Source organism: Fundulus heteroclitus, chromosome 11 (assembly GCF_011125445.2).
Source record: "Fundulus heteroclitus isolate FHET01 chromosome 11, MU-UCD_Fhet_4.1, whole genome shotgun sequence".
Lineage (NCBI taxonomy): Eukaryota > Metazoa > Chordata > Actinopteri > Cyprinodontiformes > Fundulidae > Fundulus > Fundulus heteroclitus.
The window spans coordinates 31,115,296-31,137,153 of NC_046371.1; the positions used below are offsets into that span (position 1 = coordinate 31,115,296).

At 40.2% G+C, this 21,858-nt stretch overlaps 2 protein-coding genes across 6 annotated transcripts; both read right to left on the minus strand.

Annotated features, from left to right (window-relative positions):
- Positions 1-2,430: 2,430 nt before the first annotated feature.
- On the minus strand, positions 2,431-7,269 carry rom1a (retinal outer segment membrane protein 1a). Its single transcript, XM_012871271.3, has 5 exons — positions 7,140-7,269; positions 6,664-6,898; positions 4,061-4,491; positions 3,726-3,972; positions 2,431-3,252 (listed from the first exon to the last, which is right to left on the minus strand). The coding sequence occupies exons 2-5, from the start codon at positions 6,811-6,813 to the stop codon at positions 3,040-3,042; spliced, it is 1,041 nt and encodes a 346-aa protein (XP_012726725.1). The 5' UTR covers positions 6,814-6,898; positions 7,140-7,269; the 3' UTR covers positions 2,431-3,039.
- Positions 7,270-10,061: 2,792 nt separating this feature from the next.
- On the minus strand, positions 10,062-20,599 carry si:dkey-273o13.3 (uncharacterized protein C1235.01). Of its 5 annotated transcripts, none has more exons than XM_036143381.1 (9): positions 20,526-20,599; positions 20,017-20,247; positions 17,443-19,166; positions 15,482-16,980; positions 15,068-15,096; positions 14,806-14,967; positions 13,772-13,838; positions 13,527-13,631; positions 10,062-11,621 (listed from the first exon to the last, which is right to left on the minus strand). In XM_036143381.1, exons 2-9 carry the CDS (start codon positions 20,154-20,156, stop codon positions 10,773-10,775), a joined length of 4,575 nt encoding a protein of 1,524 aa, XP_035999274.1. In that variant the 5' UTR covers positions 20,157-20,247; positions 20,526-20,599; the 3' UTR covers positions 10,062-10,772. The 5 variants fall into 5 exon arrangements, 4 of the variants coding, with proteins under 4 accessions (XP_035999274.1, XP_035999273.1, XP_035999272.1 ...); XM_036143380.1 differs by having other exon boundaries at positions 15,482-16,836; positions 16,999-19,166; XR_004931958.1 differs by adding an exon at positions 12,126-12,236 and having other exon boundaries at positions 11,533-11,621; positions 15,482-19,166.
- Between the last annotated feature and the right edge of the window lie 1,259 nt (positions 20,600-21,858).

Below are 21,858 nucleotides of genomic sequence, written 5' to 3' on the forward strand. Positions count from 1 at the left end.
GACCCTTTTGACCGGTTCATTTCCAGGGCGAGGAGAAGTGGGTCCCCACCACTGAGCTATAATATACACTGGAGTGCTGATTTTGCCGAAAAACTGAAGTCACTGGCCGCCATCTTGCTACTCCCTACTCTCACAGAATCCCATAGGATTTGCTTGCAATAATAACAAGCAGTTTTCTGGCTGTGTGAAAACGTTTCACAGGTAATTCTACAGTCAGTGGATGTACTAACACTATCAACTACAAGGAAATTAGGTGCTGAAATATTTTACATGTTATTCATATTAAATATATATATGTATATATAAGTATGTGTATATGTATATATGTATATATATGTATACACATATGTAGATATATGTTTTTGTATATTGTTATTTATATATTTATAAATGTTATATATATATTTAAATGAATAAAATGCAAAATATTTCAGCATATGACTTTCTCAGTACTTGATATTTTTAGAACATAACATAAAAGTATATGGCATTTGACATTTTAAAAGTCTTAAACCCCCCTGAACATGAGAAAATCCTCGTTATTCGATGCTGTAGCGCACATATTCCTTAGTTACTGGGGGGGGGAAATAGGGAGTACCAATATGGCGGCTGGTGGCTTCAAAGCGACTCGTTCAAACAGACGGCGATTAGCACTCCAGTGTATTATATAGCTCAGTGGTCCCCACCCCCCTTAATCTTCAGGAGGACAGAGAGATTTTTACAATACTGATCGTTTATTGAAGTTTCTGATAACAACATCCGAGGTTTTAGAGGTATACGCGTCCCCATTTACTAAATGAGCGACATATTTGTGACATGGTCGAAAAGATCTAATCCCGAAATAAAGTTGGAAGTCAAAGAGCGCGCTGTCGTCTCGTCGCGTCACAGAGACGTCATCGCATCTGTAATCCAGCAGGCAGATTATTTTGTTTTTCATCCAAGAAAATCTTTGTTGATTCATCCACAAACGAGAGATTAGGGCCAGAATAAAACCCTGCGAACAAAACTAAGTAGAATAACAAACTAAATATAAACATCAAATGGAAACAAAATGAACGCATCATGTGATTTTATATTACATTATTATTATTATTATTATTATTATTATTATTATTATTATTATTATTATTATTATTATTATTATTATTATTATTATTATTATTATTATTATTATTATTATTATTCATCCATTCATTTTCTAACACGTTTATCCCTTGTGTGGTCGCAACGGGGACTGGTGCCTATCTCCAGCTGTCAATGGGCGAGAGGCGGGGTACACCCTGGACAGGTTTCCAGTCTCTCGCACACACTCACACCTAAGGAGAACTCATAGAGGCCAATTAACCTAACAGTCATGTTTTTGGACTGTGGGAGGAAGCCAGAGTACCTGGAGAGAACCCACACATGCACAGGGAGAACATGCAAACTCCATGCAGAAAGACCCAGGGTAGGAGTTGAACCCAGGACCTTCTTGCTGCAAGGCAACAGCGCTACCCACTTAATAATAATAATAATAATAATAATAATAATAATAATAATAATAATAATAATATTATTATTATTATTATTATTATTATTATTATTATTATTATTATTATTATTATTATTATTATAAAAACGTCCCCTCTTTGTTGAATAGTAATTACAAAGCTGCTTTTAGATTCTTTATACAAATGAAATCCTTGCAGGGTCACGTGTGCCTACCTCCAGAGGTCAGTGGGTGGGGCATTCTTACAGTGGCCCTGAAGTGCAAACTGCAACAGTGTTAAACAGAGAGAGATACACAGGGCAAACAACCATGCACACACACCTAAATAACAGAAACTTGTGGAGCCCAGTTAACCTGACATGCATATTTCTTTTTTTTTTTCTGGACTTTGGAAGGAAGTGGTGGTGCCCTGTGAAAACCCACACAAGTAGAGGGTAATCGTCCAAACTGATGATTCAATACCTGGACTATTTTGCTGCAAGAATAAAAAAGATCCATGTTTAAAGAACAGAAAAGTCATTGATTTGATAAGCTGCTATAGCATCTTAGTTGATATGTCCAAATATATGCCACAGTATTATTTACATTTTTAGCATTTAATTACATGTATGTTTTATCAAAGCCTATGCACAGTTCACCCTGTTTGTTGCATCCACCTGACACAGGTGAGTAAACGCAGAGGCCAGCAGCATGGGGATTACAGCTGTAAATGGGTTTAGCAGCTTTAACAGAGGTGTCAGAACAGGGGACGCACTTGATGGCTTTAACTGCATTAGTGACACCGCTTAATCAGTCTTCTTAATCCCATTCCTTCACGGGAGAGGAGAACCAAGGACAGAGATGCGGGCTGCAGGACTCACCCCAGAGAGAAACATATTACAGAACTTGTGTGTACTTGGTTTACATGAGAGTGAAAAGGAAAAGGGACGCCACTCCATAAGGCATTTGGTAACTTCAAACTTTAATAAATCATCTGGTATAATATGTCATAGTCCTGTTATGCAGCGGAGCATTGCGCCTCATGTCTCTCTACGGTCAGCTTTACATCTCTGTTTTCATAAGACCCAACATCATGTTTGTACACTGCCTCTTCAAATCTTGCTTTACCACTGGTTGAAGTGTGACTTCTTTATTGCTTTTGACATGGAACATCGATTGTAAGAACGCAAATAGTAGTGCAGATCACTTCCAAAAGCAACAAACAAATACAATACAACAATGGTGGATCATTCATGTACAGTTAGTAACAGGAAAAATAAAAAAGGGATTAAAAAAGTGTTACTTTCTTTTGATTGTTATTCCCAGAGGATTCTTTGGAATTTTCTTTGTCTATTTGAACTTCTGTGCTTCTTGTATTTGTAACGAAGATCCCAGGGTGGAGTTTTAATCGGAAATCCCTTCTGAGCATCATCAGCGGACAATAAAAAATACTACGTCTAATCTTGTGAAATTCACAGAAATGTGTTGCTCGATTTTCCCCTTTTCAAATTGAAATAAATGATCGCATATCTCTGTAAAAATTATTTACACGTGTGTACAGGGCGCGTGGTTTAGGGGGCTGCGGGGGCCGCCTCATCGGACGTGCCTTCTTGCACCTGGTTTTTCAGCAAGAGGAACGTGAGCACAGGGTTGAGGTACTCCATGGCGGTTTCCTTCACCCCCTTCTCCAGCAAGTACCCTTCTGTCTCGATCTCGGTGTTCTCATTCCCTGCAACTGCTTCCATGGCGGTCTGCAGGAAGCGCAAGCTCACCAGCACCGAGCCCTTAGGCGAGGAAAGAAGTAGAGGAAGCAATTAGGACTTGGTACTTTGCCACAAATAAGAAATTTGTTTCTTGTCTACACTGCAAAAACTGATCTAAAAATAAGTAAAATGTTCTTAAAGTTAGTGTATTTGTCCTTGATTTGAGCAGGTAAATAAGATTATTTGCCAATAGAATGAGTATTTTGACCCCTAATGAAGGATAATTAGACATCCTGCACTTGAAATAAAATGATGGAGATGAGTTGTTCCTATTTTAAGGGCAAAAATCTTATTCCATTGGCAAATTACCTTATTTACCTGCTGAAATCAAGGACAAATGCATTAATTTTAAGAGCATTTTGCTTATTTTAAGTTCTGTTTTTGCAGTGTACTAATGATTAGAAAAACCAGTGGTTTCTTTTTACTCTCCTCTGAATTAGTGATGACCAATAAACTCAAATCAGTGTCCACTGGAACTTTTCTTCCGGGTTTACCTGCAGGAGGAAGATTGACAACACTCCAGCCCCGATGGTGTTCATCAGGCCCATGTAGTAGTTGAGCAGGGCCTCTCTGCAGCCTCTAAGGTAGATGTTGAGCTCCTCGGTTTGGTAGTCGTAGTTGTAGTGAGCTGAGTTGTTGGTCAGGCGATTCTGAATGCACGGCCGTGGAGAGCTGGGATTACAGCAGCTGAATGGGACTCCATCCACCAGGTATCGTCCGTCGACGTTGCTCTTGATGCGGCTAAGGCGAGAAACAAGAGATCACTGATTTTACAGAGTTCCCCGTTAATATATCTTCACGAGGAGCCCTGTAGGTTACATGGACTTACTCTTTCACTTCTTTGGAGCTGAAATCAAGGTAGCGGTTGCTGATCCACTGGACCTCAAACCAGTCCCGGAAGTCGTTGTTCCCACAGCACTGGAACTCCATCTGCAGGCGGTCGATGTTCTGCTTCTGGAAGCAGCGGCCCGGGGTGTCTGTGTCCTTGTAGAAGCGGATGCCGTTCCTCAGGCCGGCCTTCAGAGAGGACTCCAAGCTGCCCTTCATGGCGTAGCTCATAATGACGGCCAGCAGCATGAGGACGGTGAAGAAGCTCGAGACGGCGAAGTAGGGTTTCAGGAAGTTCTTCCAGCGGGGGAAGCGCCCTGCGTCCAAGGCGTCCTGACAAATCTTTGAGGCAAAGTAGTTGATGCCCAAGGAAGCCAGGCCAACGATCATGAGGGTGTTGGGCACGATATGTACATCGGAGTTGTCCATTACCTAAAAGTCAGCCATTACATTTCATTAGTTAGGTTTCTTTGATTGTGAACATTGTGCAACGAATGTTATTTTTCTAAAATTATGTGCAATTGTTAAAAGAGTTATCTAAAAATATGCCACTGGTTGTTTTATATCCGCAGAGACATATTGCACAATATTATGCCCCTAGTGCAGGGGTGTCCAAACCCTTGGTCACATGGGCCAAAATTGTCAAGTAAAAAGTACTGGAGGGCCAAAATAGTTTTTAGTCATTTTAGTTTTGAAAAACAAACAGTATACTGTGATTTTTTTTTTTTTTTTAACCTGGTCCATAAAATATGAGCATGCAATATTTTGATTAAACAAAGTAGTCAGATTTTTTTTTTACAGGAGAGGGATGTATCAATCACTGCAGATCCTGAACTCAAAAAGAGTTTTATCACATTTGCTTTATTAGAGGATGGTCAAGTTTGCCCATTCTTTTGGGCTCAATTAAAAAAAAATACATACAATAACATTGTCTATACACAGCAATAACTTTTGTATTAGTCTTTCTTCGAGTGTGCTTGCTGCATGTAGTCAGTTCAGTTAAAGGAATTAAAAGCATTTTTGGTGCACTCGAAGTCCCAGAGAGACATAATCTACCACCAGGTGGTGCTACAAAAAAACAATGGGAAATTTTGCTATTGAAAAAGTCAATCATGTTCAGACACTTCTTTGTGACTGTTTGAAATAGCTTGCAAATATATTTTTCGATTGTTTATAAAACAATTAAAAAGTTTCATTAATATGCCATGTTTGGGTTGAATACAATGTTGTTGCAGATCCTTCCTTCCAGGAGATGTTATAGACATTATAGCAATCACTGCTCCCAACAAATGTAATAGGTTGTTTACATTCCTGTTGTTATTTGCACAGTTTTATTTATTTATTTGGAAACAGTCTGTTGTTTTTTATGCACCAGTATACAGGTACGGGTTGCACACTTTCAAAATCACTCTAAACATTTGCACATTTAATTTAATTTAAGGCATTTCTTAATATCTACAGTGTTTCTACTTATTGTAAACTCCTCCCTCACTTGCTGCCGGCACACCCGAACTTCCCCCCAGTGGGACAATAAAGTATATTTTTATTCTATTCTAGTCTATTCTACCAGGTTATGATGAGGTTTCCATAGACTACAGGGACTTAAATGGGCTTGAAATTGCTCAATGCTCACAGTAACTGTAGTTGCCAAAGATGTATGTAATATATATCAGTAACTCAGTATAAAATGTATTTCTGTAATAATGAAATGCAAGCTGCATCTATCTATCTGTTTAATTCATAGGCATAAATATTTGTTAGTTATTACTGTGTTTAGATTATTTTTCTTCTCTGATTTAGACACAGCATCTTCACCATGTATCTCTGGCAGCTACACAGTCCCACAGCATGATACTGCCAGTGCCATACCTAACTATTTGTACAGTATTCTCAGGTTTCAGAGCCTCACTTTGACTCATCCAAACTGTTATGTATTTGGTACTATTCTTTACGCCATTCGTAACAGGCCAGTCTTTGTCTTGTCAGATCATAAAAACCTACCAGAGCCTGCAAATGACTAATAATATTTTTAATGTGAGATAACTGACATTCACTTTTTTACTTCGCAATTAAGTGTAACTACATAAAGTAAACATTTTAAGTTGAATCAAGAAAAATCTGAGTAAGATCAAATAAAAGCACACTGGTTTATTAAATGCAGAAGTGACAGTCTTCAGAATTAGGGATTAGTTAGATTGAGATTGACAGAGCCTGATTGATGAAATGATTAGTCAGGATCCAAAGTGGGTCACAGGCCTTGTATACCTTTGTGGATTGAAAGTTAATGATGTTTATTTTTCCTATATCAATCAATCTGTCAAATTCCAAAAAATATTACCAAAGTTCATGATGATATTTGTCAAATCTCCTGATACATTTTGTACACCTGTTAGCCCTGCATTACTCCAACAGTTCGGCTGTGACAACAACGATCTTCATTATAACATCGACAACCGTAAACTGCATAATAATTACACATTTGATATCAACAGCTCATGCAATGAAGCTCTAAATTAAATATTACTATTTCCAGGCAATAATAATGTCTAATAATATATAATAGGAAAACAACAAGGATTTGACAGACATCTCTCCAGCATGTACCTCTGCTCTCCTGCGGAGCTCCGTTTTTAGGAGGCACCCCAGGGTGAAGGTCGTGGCCCCGGCAACTGTGGCGCACCAGGATAGGAGCCACAGTCCCTGGGCCAGCTTCACCCGTTTTTCGAACGGGAACTTCATCTTCATGACCACCATGGCTGCAGCGTGGGAGTCCGAGTCTTACCGGGGGAAGGAGGGGAAGGAGAGCGACGAGCCAACGAGAGACGATGCTGTGCTTCGTCTGCGAGAGAAGAGTTTAGAGTTAAAAGACCCCAAAAGCCTGAGAGGGAAGCTATAAAACAGCACTGAATTTTAAAAACACAGCAGGAGCAACAAGGTGAATAAAGTTGAAAGATGCCAAAAATTTGAACTGTAAGAAATGTGCTGAAAAACGTCCAAATCCTTGGAGGTAAAAGCATTTTACGCTGACATCTCCAGCAGTGAGTCCTCCAATAAACAGATGTGAATGCCCCTAAGTTCACCTTATTAGTCTCCACAAAACGTCCTGAAAAAGTCCAGTTCCCCACTGACCACTGGACGCCTTCCTGTGTGCCACACAGTGGATTTGGCACACTGGATTTGGCAAACCTGGATGGTGGGAGCGTCTTACAGCTAATGCCTACCTATCCTATTAAACTGGGCTGTGGATCCAGGCCAATGTCTGCTCAGCACACATTACTCACGCAGTGGGACGTAATTGACAAGCCTTATTGAATCTGACAGGGAGATATTGGATATCAATACTATCAAAGACATTTTTTACAAAACCAATGATGCTTAGGGCGAAATCTCAAATATCTTTATTGTATGAATTTAAATGTATATGACTAAATATGAGGCTACAAGAAAATAAATGACAGATTATGTATAGATTAATTTTGAATTTCTTATTGACGATTTAACTTTTATTCTTCCTGCCAATATTTTCAACTATTAAGGACAACAGAATATTTCTAGGGTACAAAAACAATAATTTGCATTGGGCTTGATGACTTTTACAAGGATGAAATATTCCTGCTGCCATCACCAAGTGAAGGTGAAGTAGCAGAGATTTAGTACTGATTATCTTTTAATGCTAATGAGGAGTTTAGAGAGATAAATATAACTCCCAGGACAGCAATAAGAGGCTCACAACATTTCATACCAGGCAACACAATCTAACCCTGAGATATGTTCACTGCACATAAGCAGAAATCACACAGTTTGGGAAACACAAGCAACTTGAAGCACAAAAATCAATCAATATGAGCGTTAAAAGGGATTTTAGTTTGGACTTTTAATAGACCCCAGCCCCCAGTACTGGACGGGATCAGAGCTTTTTTTTTATTTGTGCTCATACGTAACATAATTAAATCTAATCCCATTTATGTCAGCAACTACAAAATTAATCTAAACACAGACGTGTAGAATCTACAGAAACATCAAATTGTTTGAAAAGTATAATTATTAATGTAAGGATTATTTCAATAGTTTGCAATTGCTGAAAAGTTACAGTCCTTCCCCAGTATCGGGGGCTGGGGCCAAACTGGGACCCAAGAGGTTTTAATTAATGAATCACTTAAACGGCTCTTTTTTTGAGAATAGATTGGTTATACATCATACTACCTCAGCAATGAAGAAACTTGAACTGGGTTTGCACGTTTCAATTTAGGTGGATTTTCTCTAATAGAATGAAAACTATAAATGCGCTCCTGCTAATATTTAGTTAGGTATCAAATTACAAGTTGCATCTTGACCACTCGACTCTTGTTGCCATCAACAAGCTTATAAGAATAGTACATATCGGACATTTTACAACTCTTCTCATGAGAATAAGTATAGTTCAGTCAGGTTGTTGGGTTTCCTAGCACAGACCCTGTGTACAGATCCATACTGCAGTCCTTATATTTTCAACATGGCTGAGGTCAGGGGCTTCCGGAAGCCTAATATGAACCTGCTTCATCCAGTCCAAACCCAGTTTTGATGTGTTTGGAATGATCGGGCTGTCTGAACATCCAGTCATGTCATGATTTGGCATGAGGTTTAAGAATTTGGAGCTAGGCTCTGTACAATGCAGTGGTACCACTGGAAGAGAAACAGGTCTTTAGCATAATGCTACATCCACCATGCAGGAAGTTCTCTGGTTCAAAAGCCTCACCTTGACTCTTCTAAACGTGCTTCTTGTCCTTGTTGCAAAATTGCTTTAACTCATTCGGCCATGAAACCTTTCGTTGATTTGTCCATGTGGGCAGCTGAAAATTTCACTCATGCTTGAATATGTAAATTTTGCAGCAGAGGCTTCTTCCTTTTTCAGTAACCTCTCAGTCCATGTTTTTTTTAGGGTTCACTGGGGACAGTACCAATGGTGTTTCCAAAATTTTCACTCCCTGGTAGCTTTGACCCTTGGAAGTTCCTGGACAGTTCCTGAACATTATAACCGATAACCTTTTTGGATTTAGATTATTGTTGAGTGGGGGGAAATCAACTGCGATTTAGAACTTTTACATGGTATTGTTGTGGTTTACAAAAAGCATGAAGCTGTACAGCAACTCACAACTCAGAAAACCGGTATAACAATGTGAAAATATTTTTGTGAGGATTACATTTAATGCATTATCAGTAGAATTTACAGAACATTGAGGGCTAAAAAAACAAACAAAATAAATTTCAATATAATCTTTAAATGTACTTACTTGACTATATATATATGTATATGTGTGTGTGTGTGTATGTGTGTGTGAATATATTTTTTAAATGTACTTACTTGACTATATATATATGTATATGTGTGTGTGTGTGTGTGTGTGTATAAAAAGTGGCCTTTAATTAAGTGGTTCAATCTTAGAGTCAGCCTCAAATAAGGAAATTGACTTCCTTTTCAACAAGTGAGGGTAGAGAAACATTACCCCTGTCTTAAAGAAAACATTTGCTATCTACTTTACCGTGTTGCCATCATGAACGCTAAACCAATCTCCCTGACAACCACAGCTTCCACTGCCTCACCTAGGTAGTTTGAATTTAGCATTAGCAATATGGCTAAACTAGCAAATGCAGGATACTAACTTGAATTCTTGTCCAGCAAAGCTTATTGTTTTTTTTTTCCTTTTACTGCATATTATTTATTCATATTAAAACCCATATCAGCCTTAACTCTCTCTGTAGGAAACTGCAATGAAGCCAATGGGTGTGGGGTGAAGCTAATCTGTGGTTTTAATTCAATTACATTATTTAGGTGGATTTGCTACCAAAATGAAGTAACTAGTGTTGTTCATTTTTATATTTAACCTGTATTGAACATCACGGTTACAAAATATGTTTAAAAGAAGTGTGAATTATTAAATAGATAATGTTATTTATAGAAAACTAAATTAATGCTTTTAGATCTATATTGATCTGTGTAACCATAAGCACATATAACAAATGCATAAAGTTAATACTGAGTCTAACTCATTTGCTTTATTAGATGCAATATAGACATAGTTAAATGTGTTGCGATCGGGTGTTTTTAACAGGTTAAAGTGAGTCATTCGGTCAGCATGGAGACAAGGCTACTTGATCTAATATTGGTACTTACAGTTTACAGCATAAAACATCACATTCAAGAAAGTACAATGAGGTTATATACAGACAAATTACTATAAATGTATACATGCAAATAATATGGTGGCTATAATTTTATACAGCATGGAGAAGACACATAAAAAACCGAGATAACTTAATCTAAACATCTTCCGTTTCCCACCGAATATTTTAACACTATATGAGCTAACGACTAGATCCAAGCTGCAGCAAGGTTTTTCAATTGCTATTTTATCTATCTTATCCCTATCTTTGTTACCCATTTCAAATCCATTAATCATGCATAATTTAAATAAGGGAGAAATGTTTGATGCAACACTGTAATACACATAGGTATGCTAATAAAGGAAAATAAGTGATTAATTTGCATTATAGGTAGGTTGTTATTGAGCAAGGGATGGGAACACTTGTCATGGAATGCTACGAACACACAATTATATACTTTTAGAAGTTATCTAACAGCATTAGCTGTTCATTTACAGTTTAACATAAAACAGTCATCAATAAGCATTCAATAAATCCATCTCCAGCATTTTTTCCCCCTTCACAGTCTACAGTCAGAGCTGCGTTCGTTCCCCTTTCAGAATCTCTTCTGGAATCCCCCCAGTCCAACCATGCATCTCAACCCTGCCCATCACCCGTCCTTCACTCAATGGCGCGTCGCATATGAAGTGGTTCAGCAACTGCTCTGCTGACTGCAGGCTGGCTAGGCTGCCGTCTGCTTCGGGTCCTCTGCTCTTCATCAGCCTTCTGATAACTGTGTCCCTATCACTGCTCATTTTCCAGTGATGAATGATTTCATTATCGAGATCCTCAATTGCTTCGTCAGCTGAATGATGAAGGTTCATCATGGCTTCTGTTCCTCTGAGCTCTTCAGGATGGCGTGGTAGAGGGATTTCTTCCAGGCTCGCGGACCGGATCAGGATGGCAGACTTAACATTTGAACTTGTGCTGGTGATCCTGTAGCTCTCCTCACTATGCATGGTCTCAGACAGATTCTTGAAGCCAGAAGGTAAAGTGCTGGCATGGGATGATGGCATGAACTCATTGTGAAGGGTGAACTGAAGATGAGGTATCTGCAGAGGGCGTTGAAAGTGTCTTCCGATAAGGTCCTCACTTCCTGACTCGCTGTCTTTGTCAAAGTCTGCTTCTTGCTGTCTCCATACCTGACCTCTGTTTGATCCTTTCAGTAAGAGGCGTGGGGTCTCTTCTCCCACCTCAGACCAGTCAGATTCCTCCTCTTCTGGAACCGATCCTAAAGCCTGCTCCGCAGCAGATGTTGCTTCTTTTCCATAATTATGGGTGTCCATAAACTGAGCCGGAGGGGGAGCGATTGGAGGAATCATCTGAGGGAGGGCATCACCAGAATGAGCATGTAGGTTGATTTTGTGTAGCCCTGCTGTTGCCTAAAGGGAGCAAAGGTTGTAACCTAATCAGTTACGGCGCCTTGCAAAACATTCACACACCTTGAGCGTTTTCATATTTTGACACTTTATAAACACAAACCCCAGAGGATTTTACTGGCATTTTACATGATCTACCAATACAAAGTAGTGCTTGATTGCGAAATGTGAAGTTATGGTTAAAAAAAAAAAGTATTTTTTACCAACAAAAATCTGAAACTATTGAATAGCTTTATATTCAGCCCCCATTATTCTGGTGACCCTAAATAAAAAAAAAAACTGCATGTAGATCTTAGCTAATCAATAAATATAATTCACTTTTATATTATTTATATTTCACTTCAGTCTGACACCGGTATTAACCAAGCTCCTCTGTGAAGGCCTCAGATGGTTGTTAGAGAACATTAGTAAACAAACATCATCATGATGACCAAGAACCACAGCGAACAGGTCAGGGAACAAAGTCATGGAGTAGTTCAAGCAGGGTAAGGTTATAAGACATCTTACTGAGCACGGTTCAGTTCATCGGAATGGAAGGAGTGTGGCGCAGCTGCAAAAATGAATCATAGAAGATAACTCTGAAGGATCTGCTGAGGTTCAAACCTCAGGTGGGAGAACCTGTAGATGAAAGGTTAACTGTTAGTCGTGCCACAAATCTGGTGCTTATCGAATGGTGGCAAGACAGTGAAACACTACAGTGGCAGCATCATGGCGAGGGGATGCCTTTCTTCATTAGGGACTAGGAAGCTGGTCAGAGTTGATGGGAAAATGGAGAGAGCTACAAAATCTGTTAGAGCCTGGATAATGCCTGGGAATGGGGCAATGGTTCGCCAGTTGCTCCCTTGCTAATCTGAATAAAAAATGGGCAAAAATGTCAGCCCCAAGAAGTGGAAAACTAGTAGAGACATACCACAAAAGTATAGCAGCTTTAAGAGTAATTGTGGTTCTACATATTTACCCAGGCATAGATTTGAACTGAATTGAATTGAATTTGTCCCCCGTGGGGGAAATTTTGTTTCAGTACAGCCCATCAAGAGAAAGACAGACATGGGTAGACAGGAGACTGCGGCCACAGTCTGGCCAGGTGTCACCGTCTTGCAGAGTGGAGAAAGGGATACATTTGGATGGTTGAGGGGAAAAAATGCATTACTCGCACTATCTCTCTGACAGTGCGAGTAATGCAAGAAAAAACTCTCAGCACAAAAAAGCAAACATACAATATCATAAGCAGACACATTGCAGGTGGGAAGGTTTTCGGGGAACATGGTGCGCACACACACACACACCATGTTTGTGTGTGTGTGTGCGCGCCAGTAGCGGCCCATGACTTTCCAGCTGCTTCCCCTCCAGCCAAAGTCTTAAAGGGTATCAGCATTTCAAGAAGGGCACTGTTCGAGTTCACAGGTGCCATGAGCGGGTCCGGGCTGGGGTAGAGTGTCTTGTTTGCATAGCATCCAGGAGAAGTAGAGACAAGCCAGCCTCCAAGGCTAGCCATCAGGGTGCTGGATTCAATATCAAGGAGATTTTTTTTTGTGTCAGGCTGACTGTGAAGTTTGTGTCAGCCTTCAAGTAGACATATCTGTACTTTACGTCAAAGGAATCAGAATTTCGCCACACGTATATTGTTTATTATATTATTATAATATGGGGGAAACCTGCCTGATACACATATATTATTTATCTAAATATGTTTAAAACTGTGTAACATTTTTCTTCCGCTTCTCAGTCAAGCACTACTTTGGGCTGTTTTGAATACTTTGCAATGCACTCATCACTTTTAAAGAGTAGTTAAAGAATCAACAAAAAGAAGACTAAAAATCACTTAGAATACACTGTTTTACTTAATTGTAGTAATTATTTGTGATTGTGTGTCAGCTTCAAATGAAGTGACAAAAACAGATATCTCACATTTATTTCTTCCATGGTGCTGGCATATTGAGCATCACTCAGTTGCTCGGTCAGTTCTGAGATGCGCAGATTCAACCTTTCCCGTTCTGCTTCCATACTTTGAAGCTGGTGGGGAAGACATGGGAAGCACATTTGGCAACACAGATCTTCAATAAGTATGGAAAATATCTCACAATATATATATATATGTATAGCTCCCTAAAACATTTAAGAACATGTTCACCGAGGAAGACTTGCTGCCTCACCACTGAGTGAAGCTTTTGCTCTAGAAGACTGTTGGTCTGTTGTGTGGAGGAGCAATCATCATGGAGCCTAAACAATAACCACAGACAGTGTAAAGAACAGTCATAAGGAATTCATAGATGTGGGATCTTATTTTACATGTAGAATCACTGGCCACTTTAACAGGTACCTGACGAATAATAGGTTACATCCCTTATGCAACTGGGTTAATTCTCTGTGGCATCCATTCAAATAAGGTGTCCGAAACATTTTGTAGAGATTTTAGTCCCTGTTGGCAATATGCCATCATGTCAGTATGGACCTGCTGTTCATTCATTACTTGAATCTTCACCAGTCTGAACTGTCGATGCAAGGCAGGATCTTCGTTTACACCAAATCTAGGTCAAATTGTTACAAAGCAACATTTGCCCTATCTGTTGTATGATTTTAATGAGCCTGTGTAAATTGCTGCCCCAGCTTCCTGGTTTTTAAAGACAAGAGTGGCACTTGTTGTGGTTTGCTGTTGCCATAGCCCATCTTCAAGCTATGCCTTCTGAGGTAATTTTCTGCATACCCTGGTTGCCATTAGTGGTTATTTAATCTACTGTTGCCTTTCCATCATGTCGAACCAGTCTGCCCGTTCTTCTCTGAGCGATGGCATCAGCAGGGCATTTTTGTCCACACGACTCATCACTGGATATTTTCACTTTTTCAGACCATTCTCTGTCACAATTAAAGATTATGGTTTGTGAACATTCCAGTAGATCAACAGTTTCTCAAATACTCAGAGTCAACCTGTCTGATACCAACAATAATGACAGGTGTAAAGGGATTAAAATACCCCTTCTTCCCCAATTTGAAGCTCAGTTCGAGCATCAGCAAGTTTTCATCATCACATGTTGCTTTTTAAATTCATTGAGTTGATGTAACGTGATTTACTGACTTGTTATTTGTGATTACATATAATGGAGTACCTACTAAAGTGGCCGGTGAGTGTAGGATCATGTATTGTAAGGGCATGGAGAATCCCAATTTGCGCCCTTTATTCTAGAGGCACCTGTTAAACCTGTCCATGAGGTTGCTGAGCTCCATGTGTGTCCTCTGAAGTTCATTTTCCAGGATCTTTTGGCTGCTGATGAATTCTTCTCCCAAACACTCCACCCTCACCGCTGTATTCAGTAAACTTTGATGCAGACCTTCATTTTGGTTTTGCAGAATCCTAGACAAATAAAAGCAGAAATCATTCATTTAGTTATTACGATCACTTTGGCCAAGACTTTTTCAGTTAGCATAACCCAAAATAAAAACAATGGTCTTACATGATCCTGCCAAACTCGGGTGTTTTTTCCTGTATGACAAAAAAACAAACAAAAAAAAACACTTTTTGATAAGGTGAAAATACTCCAAATCGACTACTGTTGAAGTCTAAACACTGATAAGGTTGAGAAGGGACATAAAAAAAAAAACAAACAAACATTATTTTGGATGGTGAATTGATTTCCATTACTTTGTGCATGGTGGCTAATCTGTTTTTCTACAGGAAATTATCTATTTTCCATCATCACATGCATGCACTGGCCAGAATCAATACAAGAACAGAGGAACATTGTTACATAACTTAATAAAGCTCATGAAATTCAAATAGCTACATATTTATGTCTGTGACTCCTCCCTAAAAGTAAATATGCTCTAAACACAGATGCATAGTTTTAGATTCAAACATAAACCCATACTTTAACGTGGGGTGGGCTGGAGAAACTTGTCCGTTCTTCATCCAGAGCAGAGGGGTTACTAGTTTTACTACGGGAATCAGTGCTGGCAAGACAATCGTGTTTTTTTCGTGAAGGTGGACTAAAAGCAGAGTACTCTTTTAAATGAGTATGAGTGTCATCAAGAATGTTATGTTCAAGGTCACTATTTAGGCTCATATCTGACTGAGATTCAGTGTGATGGTCTTGGTGAAGGTTTGTAGTTTGGTATTTAACATCATGACTCTGACTGCTTGGACTGTGGTGGTCTCTGTGTTGATCACTTGAACTGTGGTTGTCTTCATCATGATTAGCTGGAATATAGTGGTCTTCATAATGATGCCGTGGACTGTGACGGTCATCTTCATGATGGTAAACTGGACTGCAGCAGGCTTCCTGATTATGGCCTGGATTGCGGTCGTCTGTCTGTTGATGGCTTGGACTGCTGGGAATTTCATGGTGATGGCGTGGACTATGGAGATCTTCATGATGGTGACCTAGACTGTGTTGGTCTTCATGAGGATGGACTGGGCTGTGATGATCTTCGTAATGATGTCCTGGAGAGTGGTGGCCTTCATGATGATGGCCTGGACTGTGGTGGTCTCCTTGTGGATGGCCTTGACTGTGATCATCTCCCTGATGATAGATTTGAGTCTTCTGGTCTCCATAATCATGATGGCCTGAACTGTGGTGCTCTCCATGAGCATGGCCTGAATTGTAATAGTCATCTGGACTGTGGTGGTCTCCATGATGATGATGATGGCCTCGACTGTGATCAGGTACATGATTAGGGCCTGGAGTGTTCTGGTCTCCAGGACGATCTGGATTGTGATGGTCTCCATGATGATGACCTACACTGTGGTGATCTGCAGAATGATGACTTGGGGTGTGATAGTCTTCATAATTATGTCCTGAACTGTGGTGTTCTTGATGTTGATTATGGGATGGACTGCGGTGGTCTCCATGATGATGGGGCTGACTTGGGTTGTCCCCGTGATGATGGTTGTCTGAATTGTGGTGGTCTGCTTCATGATGATGGCCAAGTTTTTGGTTGTCTTGGTGGTGATGATGACCTGTACTGTGATTGTCTCCATGATGGTGATGATGAGGATCATGATGATGATGGCCTGGACTGTGGTGGTCTCTATGATGATGGTGGTCTGAATTATGGTGGTTTGAATCATGATGATGGCCTGGACTGTGGAGGTCTCCATGATGATGATGGTCTGGACTGTGGTGATCTCCATGATGATGATGGTCTGGACTGTGGTGGTCTGGACTGTGGTGGTCTCCATGATGATGATGGCCTGGACTGTGGTGGTCTCTATGATGATGATGGTCTGGACTGTGGTGGTCTGGATTGTGGTGGTCTCTATGATGATGATGGTCTGGACTGTGGTGGTTTGGACTGTGGTGGTCTCCATGATGATGATGGCCTGGACTGTGGTGGTCTCTATGATGATGATGGTCTGGACTGTGGTGGTCTCCGTGATGATGATGGCCTGGACTGTGGTGGTCTCCGTGATGATGATGGCCTGGACTGTGGTGGTCTCCATGATGATGGTGGTCTGAATTGTGGTGGTCTGCATTGTGATGGGGGCCTAGACCATGGTGGTCTTTGTGGTGATGATGATGATGACTTGGACTGTGATGATCTTCACAATGATGATTGCCTAGATTGTGGTGGTCAACATCGTGATGATGGCCTGGACTTTGGTGGTCGCCATGATGGTGGTGGTCTGCATCTTGATGATGACCTGAACTGTGATGATGGTCATGGCCTGGATTGTGGTGGTCTACATGATTGTGATGGCCTGGACTGTGGTGGTCTACATGATGGTGATGGCCTGGACTGTGGTGGTCTACATGTTGATGGTGGTCTGAAATGTGGTGGTTTTGGTTGTGCTGATGGTTTGGACGGTGATGGTCTCCATGATGATGGTGGCCTGGATTGTGGTGGTCTCCATGATGGTGGTGCTCTGCATCTTGATGATGACCTGAACTGTGGTGGTCTCTATGACGATGGTGACCTGGACTGTGGTCATCTCCGTGATGACGATGATGATGATGGCCTGGACCTTGACGCTTTCCATGGTGGTGATGGTCTGGGTTGTGTGGGTCTCCATGGTGATGCCGATTAGCTTCACTACGGGAGTCAACATGATCGGTTTCATTGTAATGGTCCTTCTGCGGTTGATGACGATCTATATGGGAGTGAAAGTGATGAGGTCTATCCTTATGTTCACTATGATGATGCAGATGTACTGAACTGTGATGATCTCCGATGTCACTGGTCGAACTGTGACGTCTATGCAGATGTGGAGTGGTGGGGCGAGAGTTTGAATGGCTGTGAGGGTGGTGAATTGTCCTAACATTGTCTGCATGATGATGAGTTGGACTACATTTATCTTCATGATGGTTATGACTGTGGTTTGCACAGTGATGCTGGTCATTACACCTGTCTCCATGCTGATGGTGATGCGGTGTGTTGTGGTGTCTATGGTGATGGTGATGACTGGTAGTATGGTCATATCTTTGGTGATGGTGAGGACCTGGGATGTTACAGTCTTCATGGTTATGGTGATGGTTATTGGAATGATGGTGGTGGTAGCGCTTACGAGAAGGTAATCGAGATTGATGCTCACGAGCTGGGGACCTTGAGTGACAGCTTCTACGTCTGTGCTTCAGATGACCAGATGGACTTGCAGAACGGTGACCGGGATGATGGGAAGCTTTAGAGTTATACAGGTGAGAGGATTTGGAATGCTTGCTGGTATGGGAATGCCTGCTTGAGCAAACTGAGTCTGCACTTGCGGCACGGCTTCTCTGCTGTCTGGGTTTGTCAGTGCTGCTGTCTGTCTCCCTGGATCTGCCAGATACTTGTCCTGGACTCCAGGGTCTTTGAGCATCTGTGACCCCAAGAGAGGTAAGTCTCATGGGGCTGAGGACCTGCCGTGTAATCTCATTAAGGAAGGCAGAAAACTTCATTTTTTCTTTCATTAAATTCTTTCTAGCTTCACTTTTGCTCTGCCCCTGTTCATCTCCTTCATTGCTTTCATTTCCTCCTTTGTCTTTGGGTGCTGTAAGATCTTCCAGGGATTTGGTCTTGCGGAAGTTTCCATCATTTCCTAAACCTCTTGTACTTGTTTGCTGATTTTGTATGCTTGATTTAACAGAGCAGCTGGGGGATGTCTTTCTGATGTGTTTTTTCTTTTTAGCAGAAGTCCTGTTTAGACTTCCACTTTTACTGATTAAAGGGGCAGTATCATTGTCTTCTTCAAAGTACTGATGTTTCCTAGAAATGTCAGTGAAAGACTGGGAGTGCTGGGGCTTCCTATGAGTGTATCTATCTGAAGAGTCGCTACTGTTTCCAGTAGAGAGGCTAGAAGTGGTGGAAGATGATGTAGAAGAAGAAGAAAATGAAGAAGAAGAAGAAGAAGAAGAAGAAGAGGAGGAGGAGAAAGATGATGAGGAAAAAGAAGAGCAGGAAGAGGATGTTGATGAAGAAGACGTTGAAGATGAGGAGTCATATGAAGTTTCTGAAACAGAAACATTACGATGCTTTTGCCTATGGTGGCCATGGTGATGGTGTGAAGGATGGCTCTTGTCAATTTCCACGTGAGTTTGGTGGTGCGGATGATGATCGCCACTGTCCACTGTTGAGAGAGTGCTGTTGAAAATAAATTACATAGTTAGAATGTTAGGATCCCATTTAAAGGAATTTAAATCGAAAATGTAAAATTAAGCTCAGAATTTTGTCCTTTGTCTTTTGAAAACACACAAACTCAGTCAGATTGGATAGAGTGTTTGTTAGCGACAGTTAGAATTAGGACTTTTATTTGGCTCATCTAATGCATTTGTATGTTTTAATCTAAACCAACCTAATGTTGGTTAGGGTTTGAGCCCAGTTTATGTGCACAAAATACTGTGTGGAATAGTATTATTGTTTTACCAAACAAGAGGCCATTGCGGCTAAACAAGCAATGAAGGATCGCCACCTATTGTTGTTTAGCATTTCCTCCTCAGTTGAACAGTTCAATACAGCTTAAAAAAAGACAAAGATTTTGCAATAAAATGCTTTTTTGTACATTTAATAATGGCTTTTGTGTGAGCGTCTGTGTTTTTTTCCTACTGTCAGACAAAAAGGAAACCGAAACGTAAAAAGGCAGACATGACGTAATCTCCAACTGGCCAGTCTCAAATACCGAGGGAAATGCAACGCAGCAATAATACACCCACCTCAACACTCAACTTTTCCGCATTCCTAGAGATTACACAGCAAAATGTATTTAAGGTCTAAAAAAGTGGATTTTGCATATGTCCCCTTTAAGTTAAATTTATCTTCTCATCAGTCCCAAATAACTCCCTGTTGTTCCTTAAAAGAAGCACCCCAGTAGCACGATGCTGACACCCTCATGTTTGTCATTGTAATGTGACAAAATATGAAAAATTCAAGCGATGTGGCTATTTGCAAGATATTTATGCCACTATACAGAAGTGAAAAATAGTTATAGACTTACTCTTGACTGGTGTTGTCATCAGACCGGTGATGGTAATGATGATGGTGATGGACTTGGTGCTGGTGACGCTGCATCACTTGTTTAGATTTTGAGCTGGTGGCTTTTTTGTGCTTCAGTTCTTTTTCTTGGTGGTCACACATTTCAGACTTTTTGTATTGGTCACAAATTCTTCCTAATCCAGCAATACAGCAGTTGAGAACTGATCTCTGACGCAGATTCCTCTTGAAATACCTGTTGTCGATAAATGTTCAGTTTTAAATTGCATTACTTTACAATTTTCTCAAAATGTTAATGAGAAAAGGATAACATTTTACTTGAACTTAATTCATAATGTAAGATATATGCAGTGGAAAAACTACAACATAAAACTGATGATTGCTTTCTAGTAAAACAATTATGGAATATTATCAATAACAAAAAACAACATAAAAATAAATAAATCAAGTGCAAGAAAGGTGGAGATTTGAAAGTCGTCTTAATTTTGTTGTACAGTCAGTATCAGGACTTACGTTGTTATGAGAGCAGTAGTGGTCACTCAGATGTTCCCGCTGCGATGCACCCTCTAACTGAGAAGGGAGGCACAAGCAAAACCCCCACTGACATATCAATATATACCTCTGTGCCAACCAATGACAGAAGGGCTTTGAGTTAAACTGAACTCTAATGAAAATTGCATTGTGACAGCCTATGCAGGGCCAATTATAAAGAAGAAAAGTATACATTGGTATAATACACACAGAAAACTATCAATTACAATAACACACCTCAATGGTACATTTTTTTTTAGAGTTTGATTTTTTGTGACACACTGGAATGTTTTAAAATATCGAACAAAAGAGACAAGGATAGCATTATAAATCCAAAAAGCAGTTTTGAAATGATGTTTTTTTTTTATTAGTGAAATGAGCCTTTGTGAAAAATAACTTCCCCCTAAACAACTAGGTGGCAGCAACATCTCCAAGACGTTCCCACTGATTCAATAGTAAAATAAATGTGAACCACGTTTCTTTTTTTTTTTTTTTTTTGGAAAGCTCGGGATCAATTTCTGTCGTCACTCCCAGCATGGCTAAAGCTGAACTTGAAGAATCAAGAAATCACTTACATAGAACCAGTTTGGCAACATATAGCAGGTTAAAAAATCTCAAAAAGCAACACATCACGCCCCAGTTTGAAAAGAAACGGCATTGACATCTATCAGTCTGTTAAGAGTCAGCAATTTCTAAAGATTTGGGACTTCAATGAAATTCAGTTCCATTTGTGGAGAAAACAGTAGCCCACAAACACAATTGTGTCTGACCTCTTCCAATCGATCCATGAACGGATCAATGATTCATCCAAGAGGTCACCAAACAACCCAGAACAGAACGTCTGAAGCAGTGCAGACCTCACTTGCCTAAGTTAGTGTTCATGATTCAACATTAAGAAAGAAAAACCGGGCAAAAAAGAGTTCCAAGCCAAAAACCACAGCTAATAAAAACAAAACTCACAAACCCGCCTCGCATTTGCCGAAATCCATCTTTGGTGAAATATTTTGCCGACTCACAAGACAAAAGAGGAAAGTTTTGGAAGGTGTGAGTCCAGTTACATCCGGGATAAAAGTAACAGCCTAAACAAGAAAATAAAAAACAACATGACAGTGAAACATGGTGGTGGTAGTGTGATGGTCTGGGATTGTTTTTCCATTTCCTGACCTGGACAGCCAGACGTAAGTGATGGAACCATGAATTATGATTGGCAGCAGAAATTTCCGTCCAACAGTTCGTAACCTAAAGCTCAAGTGCAGCAGAACGATAAGCTGAAGCGCACCTTCTTATCAACCTTTAAATGGTAAAAAACATAAAA

Coding starts and splice junctions, on each gene's coding strand:
- rom1a (XM_012871271.3), bottom strand. CDS start 6,813: ATGGTGGTCATGAAGATGAAGTTCCCGTTCGAAAAACGGGTGAAGCTG. Junction 3,973..4,060: donor AGCTCCAAAGAAGTGAAAGA/GTAAGTCCATGT, acceptor TTCTCGCCTTAG/CCGCATCAAGAGCAACGTCG. Junction 3,253..3,725: donor TGTCAATCTTCCTCCTGCAG/GTAAACCCGGAA, acceptor TCCTCGCCTAAG/GGCTCGGTGCTGGTGAGCTT.
- si:dkey-273o13.3 (XM_036143379.1), bottom strand. CDS start 20,156: ATGTGTGACCACCAAGAAAAAGAACTGAAGCACAAAAAAGCCACCAGC. Junction 19,167..20,016: donor GATGACAACACCAGTCAAGA/GTAAGTCTATAA, acceptor TATTTTCAACAG/CACTCTCTCAACAGTGGACA. Junction 13,632..13,771: donor AGCAAAAGCTTCACTCAGTG/GTGAGGCAGCAA, acceptor CTTCCCCACCAG/CTTCAAAGTATGGAAGCAGA.